This window comes from Rhamphochromis sp. 'chilingali' (assembly GCF_963969265.1).
Source record: "Rhamphochromis sp. 'chilingali' genome assembly, chromosome: 1".
Classification (NCBI taxonomy): Eukaryota; Metazoa; Chordata; class Actinopteri; order Cichliformes; family Cichlidae; genus Rhamphochromis; species Rhamphochromis sp. 'chilingali'.
In genome coordinates this window covers 20,994,824-21,009,270 of record NC_137929.1, presented here as the reverse complement: position 1 = coordinate 21,009,270, position 14,447 = coordinate 20,994,824, and the positions used below count along the sequence as shown (strand labels likewise).

General features: G+C 42.0%; 1 protein-coding gene across 3 annotated transcripts in view; it reads left to right on the top strand.

Moving 5' to 3' along the window:
- The window catches only part of nrxn2b (neurexin 2b), a 660,624-nt gene that overhangs the window by 627,099 nt on the left and 19,078 nt on the right, over positions 1-14,447 (top strand). For 2 of the 3 annotated variants that reach the window (XM_080898453.1, XM_080898454.1), the window contains 2 exons: positions 2,465-2,554; positions 13,876-14,198. In XM_080898453.1, the coding sequence (XP_080754579.1) occupies positions 2,465-2,554; positions 13,876-14,198 (413 nt within the window). The remainder of the gene's footprint in view (positions 1-2,464; positions 2,555-13,875; positions 14,199-14,447) is intronic. The other variant, XM_080898455.1, reaches the window with a different exon arrangement.

The window sequence follows — 14,447 nt, the reverse complement described above, 5'->3', positions numbered from 1 at the left end:
GCAGTTAGATGGAAAGGAGCAAGCACGAGGAAATGGATAAGTGAGTAAGACAAAGGAAAGGGATTAGAGAAAGAATGATGGAAACAAGAAAGGAAAGGAACATTTTCATGGAGAGGACACAGAAGATGAGGAGGGTGAACCCATTTTTGAAGAAGCCTGCCACTAGAGGGAGAAGTACCGGTGGATGATCATTATCCACAAATTATTTGGCTGGTAAAAGGGATCTTGTATTGGATTGTGTTGCTGGAAGTGGCTGATTCAGAAGTGAAAGTTAGAGGAGGGAGGAGATTTAGTCAGGGTTTGTGGATGAGATGGCAGATGTGGCAGTAGGAGGAGAACACGCATGCACACAATTGATTCATCTCACTAAGGACTTCTGCCTCCCACAATTTTGCTTTCGCTCTGTTATTATTTTGATTTTGCCGTTTTTCTGCAACCCCCACCATCACCACCACACCCCTCTCATTTGTCCCATCTTCCCCTCGTCCCTGTCTGCTGCCAGCGGCATCTGTCTCTCCTTCTCTAATTCGGTGATTGCAACAGAGTGGCCGTGTCATTTCTAAAACCAGGGTTGTATGTGCACTCTAATTGCCGTACTGGTTTTCCAGAAGTCAGAGCTGTGCCTGGATAATCTTAAGTGCGTGTAATTGCTGCATGAGCGTTTCCTTTCAATTTAGACTAATTTCAGTTTCAGAAAGAAAACACAGATGGTCCAAATGTTAACCTGCTTAAATAGATCAGGTTCATGACTTGAGGGTCTCAAGTCACTAAAAAGATCAAAATTCCAGACAAAATTCCTATTTTCGTCATCAGTGTGCCAGCTATCATTTATCCCAGGCTTCTTCCTTCTCCGTGCGTTTTCTCTGTTCAGATTTCATTATCTTTCGGCCCTCTGCCCCACACACAAACAACTGTTTCCCTTCATATACAGTATGCACACGTGGAAACGCATCTCCTCTTGCTTATGTGAGCCATTTCTACAGAGGCAGGTGTGGGTAGAGAGACCCCTGGGGAGTAGATGTAGGTACTGCAGAACTGAGAGGTGGTCTATTTTAGATCATTGCGGCACCACAGAGGGTGGTGCTAAGGGGGGAGTTGGGGCAAAATCAGTGTATACTTGTGAGGATGCAGGATGTAGCACTCTAAGCTTAGAGTGTTTACCGTTTAGACACTGTTCCCAAACCTTCCCTGAATCCCTGACTCATCTCTCTGCAGATAATTCCATCAGCATCTCCTGTCAGTATCCTGCTATGAACTCCAATTCAATCTATGTCCACTCTTTTTTTCCCCCTCAGACTGTAGCAAGTAATGCATTTTGGACACATTCCTACATGTCATATATTTTATATGTTGGTGTATATACTACATCCATATATATATATATATATATATATATATATATATATATATATATATATATATATATATATATATATATACATACACTTTCGTGATTCTCATTTTTTGGTACCACTCGCAGAACTTTATCCCTCTGCTAGGACACCAGGGGATTCCCTGACCTCATTTTAGCTAGCATAGCTCTCAGGTTTTTGACAAAGGCTGCTGTTTGACGTACATAAAACTCCTAATTAATCCTCTGACTTTACCACCGCATTAGATTTTATTAAAACCCCAAGTCTGGTCACATCAGCCCTCGTCTTCCCTAATTCCAGCTCTGTCTCTGTTGACAGTGCTATAAGAGGTACAGCGTATGACCCCGAGGTTGATTGAAGTGAAGTGAGGGATAATAAGTTTGCACAACAGCAATGAAACTTCTTTGACACGTTGATGAAGTGATGCTAATTGCCAAGTGCCACTGAGAAGTGCTCCATTAATGCATAAGAAGGAAGAAAAAAACCTGAGAAAAACTCAGTGCTGACAGTTTCACTAAATCTTTTTTCTCTTTAGTCAGAGTGGAGTAACTGGATGTAAAGTGAAGTGATGCTCCACAGGTGGAGGTTTGCTCATCAGCAATGCTTTGTGTGCGGCAGGAACTTAAATATGTCTTCCTTGGAACAACCATGAAATGTGTTTTAATTCTCTGTGATTATGTCATGCTCATGTGAAATAACAATGGGAAATCTTTTTTTCTGCTTTATTATTTCATACTGTAATAACTGTGTTGTTTACTGACTGCTGATTCTGTGACTCTGTGACAGCTATTATAATTTAGCACTTCCACAAATGTAATCATACTATATCTAAATAATTCATAAATCTGTTTAACTTGTTAGTGCATTTAAAAAAATCATTTAAAATTCAAGGTAACTAGAATGCTGTTAACTTGTCTAACCAAACAAACCAGCCCGAAAACACATCCACAAGTTCTTCCTGTCCTAACTAAAGCTGATTTAAAGTACATAACTTGCTAAACATTTGCCATGTTGCCCTTCTAACCTCTAACCTTTCAACTTCCAGATTTGTGTAACCTTTTCTTAATTTGTCTTCTCCAAATTTCTTAAAGGGAACTTTGATAATGAGCGCCTGGCTATTGCTAGACAAAGAATCCCATACCGACTTGGTCGGGTAGTTGACGAGTGGCTACTCGACAAAGGTAATAAAATCCCTTTAACTCCACTAATGATCTAACTGCCTAACCTACCGTTAACCACCACTCTGGAAGAGGTGCAGTGCCAAGCATCAAGGGTGAATACGATCTGGCTTTTTCACACGACTGTGGGTCCATTATAACCCAGTGCAGACTTTAAAAGCCTGCAAATGACTGACTGATATATAATTAGCTAATTCTTTTGAAGTTTTTCTTTATCTCCAGTGATGGGAAGCCACGCTGCAAATGAGGTATTGTCAGAAGATATTTTCTTTTCCTCTCAGTTTTATATCTAGTTGTCAGTTAAAGCTGTTCACTGTGACAAAAAATTGTCATTCCAAAAAACAATTACCTTCTATAAGTTTTCGTTCCTCTGAAATATTGATTTGGAGATATAAAAAGGACCTTATCCAAAGCACCTTAAACTGGGGCTGCATCTCTTCAGAGAAATAACTCCCGAATAACCCAACATAACCCCGTAATAACCTGACCACATGTAAACAACCTAGTGAATCCGTTTGCTTCTTTCATGTGTCTTTTGTTGGCTGAATGTGAACTTGTACTGACTAATCACTCATGAAAACAGAGCAAAAAGAAAAGAATGACTATCCTCAAGGAAAAGAATCCCCATGAAAGTCACTAAAAGTTAAAGGGACTGTTGTGTTTGTTCAGCGTGTGGGCTCCATTTCTCGCCCAACGTTACACAGAACTTGAGCCACAAGTTTGTAATGCGATGCCATGAAAGTGACAATTCTTTAACCCTTTGAGTGCTGAATGTCCCAACCTCTCTGTCTTGTGCCGCGTGTTTGTGCTGCTGAAGGTGGTTGATTCTTATTTTTTTAAAAAGAAAGAAAGAAGAAGAAGTTGAGTTTCTACTTCAAAGACAACTTTTTTTATTGGTAACTAGCGCACACAGAACTCTAGCAAACTATTAAAAAAAACAGTACAAGGATAAGAATCTAAGACTTTACAGTAACATCTGCAATAGCTTCACTATTTGCATAAGAGATGTATTGCAATTATCATGAATTAAGCTTTTGAGGCCAGATACCTTTAGGGGGGTTCCTGAAATGGAATTGTGAACGATAAAACATGCACGCATGAATTCAGAAGATGAAATTTGTCTGCGAGAGCTAAATGAAGTATTCATGTGACAGACAAACAAGATAAATGAAGTGCTTGCATATTTATTTCATGGAAACAAAACAATCCTTGCATTCATTTCTAGTTCGAGGAAAACTGACTTCTGTGCTCTCCTCTGACATGCCGGGGAATGCACTTTTGCTGAGGGTAGTTAGGACACAAATCAGAATTAAAGAGGCTTGGGAGATGAAAGTTGAATGAAAAAGTGGATCAATAAAAAATGACTTACCCACTTATGAAATGATTTGTGCATGCTATGAAACTCTAAAGAGACTGAGCATTAAACTGAATCTATTATTCTCTTTCTTCTATAGTTTGATATGAGCCTGTATCCAATCATTTTGATGAGAGCTTTTGCAGAAAGTAGGCAGGAGAAATAAACAAATAAACACCCATTAAATCTCAAGTGCAGGCTTTGATCATTTTTGGGTGCATTTTGGGGGGTAAAAATCTGCAAGGTCTTTTATTTGTTAATATTATGGGATTCATTAAAGGAACGTCTTACACACGTCACGGACTGAAGAGGAAAAGTGGCTCTGGAAGATGCTGTTTGTAACTAGATTAGATAATGAATGGGGATTAGAGGACATTGCTAAGCTCAAAGGGTTAAAGCTGTTTGTTGCTTTGATAAGGACATGGAGAGAGATTTAAGCTAAGAAACCTCTAAGCAGAATCTAACCACCTAACAGCAAATCAAACTCCACCCACACTAATCGCTGGGGGCTTCTCTCGCTGCTACGTCGTCCGCGTTCTTAAATTGAAACGATCTGACTGATTTCCCAGCTTTGCCCCGCTGGTGACAAAATTCAGAGAGCCCTCAGTTATAACCGTGTTATAAACGATGCTTAATCTTTGAACATAATTTGCCCTGGATGCTGGTATCTGGAAGAACTTGGACAGGTTACGGCAGTCGTTCGGGACAAGAACTAAATACGAAGCTAACAATGTTCTAACTCCTGCTAAAAGACACAAATCTCCAAGTGGCAACATCTTCCCGTTGTCCCCATCTTGATGTAAAGCAAAACTCAGAGGGTTAAAACACAGCAAATGACTGAAGGCCAAATTCAGCAGTGACACAGCTGCTCTGGGTCATTTCAACAAAATGTGTCTAAGCAAAAATAAATGAAGGTCCCTTTAACATTTATTGTTTTCACTCCTAAAGAGATTGATGTATTTTAATGTATCCTTCTGTGTGTATTTGCTATGCAGGGTGAGTGGTATACTTGAACAAGACTTACACACTGGTTCGTGTGTGTGCGTGTGTGTGGCAAACAGCCGGGATCATTCATTCTGAAATGGATGGCCTGTAATGGTCCAGGCTGTGTTGCCAATATGGGGTTTATGGTCTCTGGTGTCCAGTGATTTTTCTTACATCAGCGCCTCAGAGGGTCTTTACATGTTTCAGGGTTCTTGACCAGAGTGAGGAAAACAATCAGCCCCGTGGGTCTCCTCTTCAAGTGCCTTTAGTGTTTCATCAATTCTGTAAAACTCACCAAGCATGGAAAACCTCCACATCTTTCAGATCTTATAAGTACAAATCTCAACGCGTTATTACCTTAATATGTGGACAGAAGTAAAAATAAGAGAGCTAATCGCCCGCATTCGCTATCACAAATCAGTATTTTAGTCACACCGGGATATAATGGAAATCACTGGAGCCAGAAGTGTCCTAAAGGAGAGCTGGGCTGTGCCGCTGCACTGTCTCACTACATCTCATTCTGAAGCCTTTATCCCATCTCCCCAACTGTGTGTGAGGCAGATCAGAGTTAGCATCTCTGGCCAACTCGGTGCCTGCTGACTAAATCCAAAACGGCAGCCATTACAGAGACCCAGTGGAGGGGAAAAATCCCAAGTCCCAAAAGTTTGCAACAGCTCTAGCCGGGACAAAACTTCCTCACATGTGTCCCCTTATTCTTCTTCTTGTGATGGGTCTGTCATCCCAAGTTTTCTCCTCTCTGTCTGCCTATCCTAACCCTCACTCTCCCTTCTTATCCTCCTCCTTTTTCCTCTGACCACCAATGCCAACCTTACCCAAAAAAAGAAAAATACTTGGCAAGTATTCTCCGTTTTTTGGGGGGGGGGTTTTTGCTAGAAACAATAAATATGTGTTGCGGCTTCCACATCTCATCAGGGAGCTCCACTAGAAAATAAACAGTACAAATAACCGGCAAGAATCAATTTCCCGTAGGTGTTCACTTTAACAGATGCGAAAAGGAAGGAAGCGAAGCGAAAAAAGCTCCCAGAGGAATTGGAACATCTTCTTCTGGCAACAACTCTATCCCTCTAGAGCTCCCCGGCAGCCTGACAATCAAGCCTGGAGTTGAGCTACACAAGTGCAGGGAGTAGAAGAAGGGAGGAATACTAGGATAGCAGGTCTCTGCAGGCTAAAACGCTAGAACTAGGTTTAACGTTCAGTGTTTAATGGTTTGGTGCGAGCGCCCCAATTCCCAAAGTGAAAGCAATCAAGTGCCCTCCGCTTGGTGTGGTGCCAAAGCCCAAATCAAATCTCCAGGCCAGGCATTGGTCCAGGGCTGCTATTCATGATCCCAGCTTCATTTCAGAGATTTTCTCACATCTGGCAGCAGTCAATTGAGAGTAAATCCATATGAGGCTGTCTTTCAGTAACTCCATCATAAGCTTTGCATCCCGCAGAGTTACTATGTTGTTTTCTCATTTGATCTCGCTGCACTATTACAGCCATATCTGAGAGAAGTAGGGGGAGACGGAATGAATTTTAACGTGCTTGCTCATGAGAAGAGAAGTGGCAGCGAGAACACGTCTCTTTAGTCTGAAATAAGGGACTCTTTACTGTTATTTCATGGTCCCCTACCATGAAATGGCCTAAAAGCAGTACAGTCACAGCTGGAGAGAACAGGAAGAAGGAAAATTGTACCCAGCTAACCACTGTGCTATCTCTCTTTGTCTCTCCCTCGACAGTATCACTTGTTTAAGATCCACATACAGATGTAGGATCAGATATAGAGCCACATCTGATTACATCCAATCTACTGTCTCCAGAGTACTTCACTGCACCGTCACAGTCTCACTGCCCAGAGCTTCCTTCAAGGACCTCAGAGCTTCACTCTGCCTCCCAAGACTTTCTGTCTATCTTCATGCTGCATTTGGCCCCTCATCGCCATTGTCAAACACAATTAATTCATAGTGTTCTACCCGAACCAACCCAACTTCTGGGGAGTAAAAAAGCAAAACGTTCTTAATTACCAAGGAGAGCTGTGCACCAAGGAGATAACTTGGGAACGCTTCATAATCGACTTTGTCAGCATCCCACCCCGCCCCCATTGTGCTCCTGCCTTCTTCGACTTTATCCTTTCCTATCCTTTTTTCTTTGCAGAAGAAAATGAAAATGGGGGAGTTCATGTTTGTTGATACGGATACTCTAAATTCTGCAGGCGCATGAAGGATTTGTGCGCAGAAACAAATACAGACTCTGCACGCTAACGGTCCAAGTTTGCACCCTGCACGTCAAAAAGGAGCGCATTGACAGAGGTGAATTCTGGGCCATCCCTCCCACCCTGCAAGAGAAAACATTCGGAATAGAAGCTTCTTGCAACCATATGGCATGCCTCCTCTCTGTGAGATAACAGGAGTAGAAGGAGGATGAGAGAGGCGTAATGATGACGGTGGTGGGAGAGAGATACTGCTCTCTCCAGCTGCAGTGCTTTTCATATCCCCTCATATACACTTAGATCATCCTTTACCACCATCCACTCCTTTCACTCTCCGGGTGCCTCCCTCCTGCTTCAGGTCCACAGGCAGAGGAAGGGCTAAACCTGGCTAGAACACAGCGCCAGGCCGCCGTCCCCTCCCCTCCTCTCCACATACATTTTGAGGGTTGCAACAGACATGCAACCATTATTTTTCTGCCTCCGACAAGCAATCTGTGCAATAGCAATTCAAGCGTGGCCTAAAACCAGCCCACTCCCTAGTTTGGCTCAACATAGATAGTAATTACTGACCACAGCTCGTCTGTGACAAGCCATTTCTCTCTAGTTGAGGAAGACTGAAGGTAGAAATGTGCTTTTACAGCTTCAGAGCATTTTACTTTTGGTCAAAGAGGTAATCTTTATCAAAGAGAACTCAGACTGCGGTGAAACTAGTGCCCATATAAAAGATTTAAAATGTGCAATCAGGTGCTGCATTATATCTTCAGGCACACAAAGAGGATACATTTATACTTTTCATGCAAGATATTAACGGTGTTTGTAGCTATTGCAAAAATCTTCTTGAATAGATGTTTGGTTATCATTTCAGTGTGTTATTTTTAGTTCTTACTGAAGTAAAGACGCTGAGGTCCACTGCACCCAGTCTTAGAGTCAGTGTGCACATAGAATCGCTGTGTGAAATGGACTGTTTTCGGACCAGTTGGCTTTTTTTCTGGGAATTTCTTTTCACCACCGACTTTGTATTTAGCCATGTATTAGGAATATAAAAGTGTCAGTTCAATCATTTTTACCATATTATAACTAAAGAAAGACAAATTTAACACCATCTATCACTAATCACAAAATTTTACAATTCTTAGGTCCGTTTTTACAATGTTGTTTTTGACAGCTGGGTATTTTATTTTAGTATTCTCACCACCTCTGTGTTAATGTATCCCTACGTCCTCTTTATGAGCACCTTCTGTGGTCAAACAGCAGGTTTGTGGGGATACACACAGCAGGAAGCTTTGGCATTAGTCAAGGAAGGTAGATATAAAACCCTGTTATAACTAAGTTAACCATGTGATTAAGTGGCTATACTTGAAAATCAGGGTGCAAAGCTGGAGGTGACTCACTAGTGCTTCCCGTGATCATTTAATATCCATAGTAAGCACTTCACTGCACTTTCTTCTTCTTCTTTTTTCCCCCTTTCCTTTTGCCTTTCATCTCACTACATGACTTACTCTCCCTTCTGCTTGCTTCTTACCGTCTTACTCTTGTGTGTTACTGTATGTCTGTCTCTGCAGCCACTCTTTAACTGCATCATTCCTCTTGTTCTTTTTATCGAGCCTGTCATGCACTCTCTCTATCCCCACCCTTCATGCCCTCGCTCTGTCTCTTTGACATTCGGTCCTCATGCACACTTGCTCTTTCTCTGTCCTCCTCGTCTGTCATCCTCCCTCGCTTCTGTCATCTCTTATGTCCCTATTCTCCAAGACTCTGTCCAACCTGTCTTTATCATCTCTTTTTCTCCAGGCTTGGGTAGATTACTCAGGAGTTTCACTGTGGCCAGCATTATAAGAAAGTAAATTATACATGTATGGATTTTTATAATGCTAATTTACTTCAAGCATTTCTTTTTGTTTTATTAAAATATATATGCTTTGTTTGAAGACACTGCTGAGGAAAAGCCCTGTGATAATATTGCAGGCTGGGGTAAAGTGTACTATAGCAGGGAGTCCGCATCTCCTGTCATATTGATTACCTATCAGCTAAGACAGGATGAAGGGGGTTGTGATTGTTGCTTATAATACCTTTAGAAAGAGTTGTTCCCACCTTTTCTTACCCCAATCACCTGTTTAGAGAGCTGCTGCCAGGATGCTAATGATGCTGAAGAACTGGAAGAGGTTTTCCAAGATGCATCATTTCTAGTTACAGTATCCTTAGAAATGGGGAAAAAAGATATACACATCTCAACAATCTCAATGGCTAACTGCCTTGGGATTCGCATGTAATCACGATATACCTATACGGTATATGATATATATATTGTATGTATGTAACTGCTATCATAAGGCTCCTAGATCATGTTGCTTTCCAGCATATTTCTATCCATATCATTTCATCACCAACAGCTTTTTTGTTGGTATGCAACATGTCTGTAGTCTGTATTCCCCTATTTGTTCATTAAATACATAGCCTATGGATTTAAACCTAAGGGCCATTATTTACGCTAAATATAGGTATGTAGTGAAGGAAAGAATTACATCTCATCGTTCCATAAAATGATGTTGTTTTGTCTCTCAGAGTGACACTGAGAGAATACGCTAAAAACAGGCCCAAACTGGTCTGCTCTCTCAGTTTGCATTTCTTAATAAGGCACCATCTGCATTTACAAGAAATAAAGCTTTTTTTTATAGCTGCACATAAAGCTACGTAGCTAAGACTACCTTGGCAGCTATTTGTAGATATCAGGTTGAACATAGCTGAAGAAGATGGATGGTTGTGCAGATTTTTCTGCTCTGGTGGTGCGAAAACTGATCATTAAAATCAATTTCCATGTTCAATTGGTACTGAACGACTGTAGCTTTAATAGTAATGTGTGCTTTTAGCCATCCTGGTAGGGTGGCTCATTAGACAGTGTTTGTTGGTCCATCATTTTTGCCTGAGATCACAATTATCAGATGAATACCCTGTTGCCTTCGATGTGTTCTAAGAATTTTAATCCTTATTCCAGGCTGTGAAGTTTAGCAGTATAATCGGGCATGAAATAATACATAATGGTTTGAGACAGTCTTTCACCTTCAGCTATACCTTGTTTCCTGTTATCTACCAATAGCTAGCATGCTAGCAAACCAGAGACTGTACATCCAATTTGGACTGGATTTTAACATTCAGATTTTGGAGAACTGAAATGGCACATGTAGTTTATTAGTGTTAGCTAACATGTTAATACTAGCGATTCACTAACAAAACTGAAGGACAAACGTGTTGGACTTTAATTTCAATAAAAATGCTTTAAAAAGCACCAACACTACAAACATTGTTGAGAGGTACAGTTAAATAGCCTACACCTGTTAGGCTGTAGCTTTTTAATGCTGTGAAGTTTAGCATTTTAGAATGGGAATATATTGGGACGTGTCTGTCAGGCAAAGCATTTTTCCTACTTAACATCAACATGTTAGCGTCCATTAGCATCCATTACATTTAGAGACATCTTTGTCGCTAAATGTATATACAGTGCACTCATGTTTGAATATGCATAGCCGTTTATTATTTTTGCTCGTAATTCTCACACTTTAAAATCTTTAATTATTTTCAGACATATGGGTATATAAACAGATAGAGGGATAGATGTATGAACTCCGCTCAGTCTCTGCAGTAGCTGATTACAGAAGTCTGACCATTCTGGTCTCTGCATTGCAGTTAATTAAGGCTTTGTGTATGGCTGCGGATGCCCATTATAATGAAAGGCTGGCTGTCAGCCCCTCGTCCCAACACACAAACACGCACATACACACCCCAATCCATTTAGCCCCTCTAACGCCACCACCCCACCCTACAGCCACCCCTATCCAGCTGCTTCCATCGTCTCTGCCCATTAAATGCCCATCACCTTAAAATTCCTGTGGAGAGAGGCAAAACACATCCATACACACTGAAATTGGTGAAACAGAGCCTCATCAATGTGTAACCCATGTGTGCTGTGCTGCTGCCTAATACACACAAGCACACACACAGAGGGAGAGGTGTATGTAAATAAATGTTGAGGAAATAGACACTACTTGAAAAGGCCAACTATCACACACATAAAGGTCATTTCACTGACACATTTCATAAGTTATTATATACATGCACACACACCCTCTTCTCTGCAGCAGCGCCACAGCCAGCTCTGTCATATTAAGCACCATGATTGCATGTCATTGCAGAGGCTTCTCTTTCTATCTTTCCTCGCCTCCACCCTGCCCCACTTACGCCTGCCGCCAAAATTGGTTCTAAAACCACATGTCACTTTTGATTTGACCCGGCAGACCCTGAAACAATAACTTCATCAGGCCTTGTTAGAGTCTCATCCTGAGCAGACAGCTACGAAAACAAACACTGATTTCCCTTCATCTAGTCTAGAGGGCACCTTTCTTCTTGGCTTTCTTTGTCTCATATGGGATGAGCACATAAATGGCCACAGTACTCTCATGTGCTCGAGGCTTTTTTTTTCTTTCACAAAGAGAGGCATTAAATAGGTCACCCAACGGATGCTTGGACATTTTAAGAAATATGTATGATACATGAATGCATGTGCAGTGACTCTAGGAGGTATTAATAATCCTCCTTACTCTACATCATAATCATAAGCTGCTTGTCAATATAGCTTACTTATGACTGTGTCACTGGCTCAGAGTGTAACTCTGCCACCATTACACTTAGCTCCTGCGGAGTAAATTGTCCTATCTGAACAGACCATCTTGTGACTTGGAGTTTCACACCACACACAATAGAAAAACACCATGTCTTCAACTTGTCCACACTCTATGACCCTTTCAGTCCAAGTGAAGATGTTTACAATGGAGACCTTCTGGGCTGATTTGTGAACGTGTGCGGGGTGGGGTTAATTAAGGGGGCTAAAATTTTAGTGCAAGCGTGTGTGTGTGTTTAAAGTGAATCTTTGTGTATACACGTGCATGTATTTTCTCCTGTATTTTCCCGGCTGATGTTCGTAGTTTAACAGTCTGTTCATCCTTTCCTGTTCTATTTATTGCAGCATCACTCCCACACTAAACATGCTAAGTAATGATATAATAGAATAAGAGTCAGATATTATGTCAACAGCGCATATGCCAGACATTAAGTCTCATTATTATAGAGTTAGGGGACAGGAGCCTAGTCCCTTGTGGGACCTTGGTCTAATGATCTGATAATAGGCTGACATGTGTAATGGCCCTCATCGAGGAAACAGATTTATGTCTTCAGCACTTCTGTAGAGTCTACGTACACACGTAGATTAAACATGCAGTTTTACATTTACGTACCAACGCAAGCATTCATTGACATAATTCCTCTGATATTCCCGCACACCTGAATCTTATAAACAGGTCAACACACCCATATAGATGAAGAGTAAATTATAATTATAGTGGTGAAGAACCCTCTCAGCTCTCCTAATTGAAAGCAAATGGGACCTGGACCTGTCCCCAGCGTCTGATGAGAAGAAAGTTGTCACCAGCTTACAGTCTGATTGAAACCATGAAACAAGCATTCAGAAAGTTATTCAGAGCATTTGTTATTTAATTGAATCACATGCAGGGAAGTCACTGTGAGAAGATTACTTGAGCAGGAGTGCCAGCAGAAGCGCTGAGGAGTAATCTCCCATACCTGCACAAGACGTAATAAATGTGCGTACATGCACACACGCAACCACATTCATAAACACACTCCCTTCAGGCCCAAGATTCGTAGCCCACCATGTCTACTGAGTCAATATTTCACTCCCAAATGCACACATTAGCGCAGTATCCCTTTCACGATCAAACACACTCTCTCTTTCCTTACAGGGATTGATTAATCCATAAAAAACCTCTTTAGCTTCTCCCATCCTTCTCCTCTGAGTAATTACCTCATAAGGACTGTTTTTAACCCACATCCTTCCAACAGTTTTCCTCTAACCTGAATATTCCCCGATGTCCATGTGAGTCTCACTAGGGGTCAAAGATTGCGTCAGTCTGAGTGTTGGGGATAAGCAGGCACAGTAGGGATGCATGCCTGTCGGAGGGGGAGGAGGGGAATAAAATAAAATCTAAACGGATGTCAGTTGGAGAAAATACAGGGAGAAAAATTATACCTTTCAGACTGCCCCCACTCTGCCCCTACACCACAAGACCTGGTGACACATTAGTATTGGACCCTGGTTAAACGGTTGACTTTGTCCTCTCTTCATCCATCTATCCATCCAGATGAATGGTAATGACCACAGAGAGGAACAGCCCCTGCTGAATTAAACATTTTCTTCCAATGAGAATCTCATTTTCCTCCTTTAGATGGCAAAGCAGGGTGATGGTTTTTCCTCTGGCAGAGATACTTTATCATTGTGCAGCTCATGTGCATTGGAGGTCAATGACATAGACCCAGCATTGTTCTAATATATTCCATCTCAGGGCAAATGAGATGCATTTTGCTGTGAACCTTCAGTCTCAGGGTCAATCCGCGACTGCTCCTGCAATCTATTTGACTGCCAGATTCAGGGTGCTTTTCTGGGAATGTGCCACGTGACTAGCTCCATAATGACTGCAACTGCAGCAAGCCAGGGTCCAATCTCCCTAAAGTGTTACCCAGGAAATCCCTTGTGATTGAAACACTCCCCCTATCTCCTCCGATTCACTGTGTTTCATGTTGAAGCTCACCTGAAGATCATGACCTGATTTGTATTCTTTGCCCCTTTCTTTCCTTCCCCTCTTTCATGACCTCTCTTCTTTCCGCTTCTCTCTCCTCCTTCTTCCCTCCGTCTTGTCATCTGTCGCATATTAGGTCGCCAGCTGACCATCTTCAACAGCCAAGCGTTCATCAAAATCGGTGGTGGAGAGAAAGGGCGCCACTTCCAGGGCCAGATCTCAGGCCTGTACTACAACGGCCTGCAGGTCCTCAAACTAGCAGCCGAGGGCGACCCCAACGTCCAGACCCAGGGCAACCTGAGGCTGGTGGGTGACGTGCCCTCGGTGCTGACTACCGACACCACCTCCACCACCCCGCTGGCTGATATGTCCACCACAATCATGGAGACAACCACCACCATGGCCACAACCACCACCCGCAAACAGCGCTCGCCAACCATGAGGGACAGTGTGACACAGGTGAGCAAAGTGAGCTAGTGATGCCAGCTTGTTTATATGATTCATAGAGAAAAATCAAAAGGCTGCTGTTTGAGTCACCGAGGCAAGAAGATGCTCTGGTGCTGTGCATTGTGATGGACCATTGCCAGTTAGTTTTAATTGGCTTTTTAAAGTTTCCCCAAAATCCTCGAACTGCTGAAAACAATATTTGAAAGATTAAACAGCATAGCCAAGTAACCAGATGGTTCTTCTTACATGAAGAGATTTCAA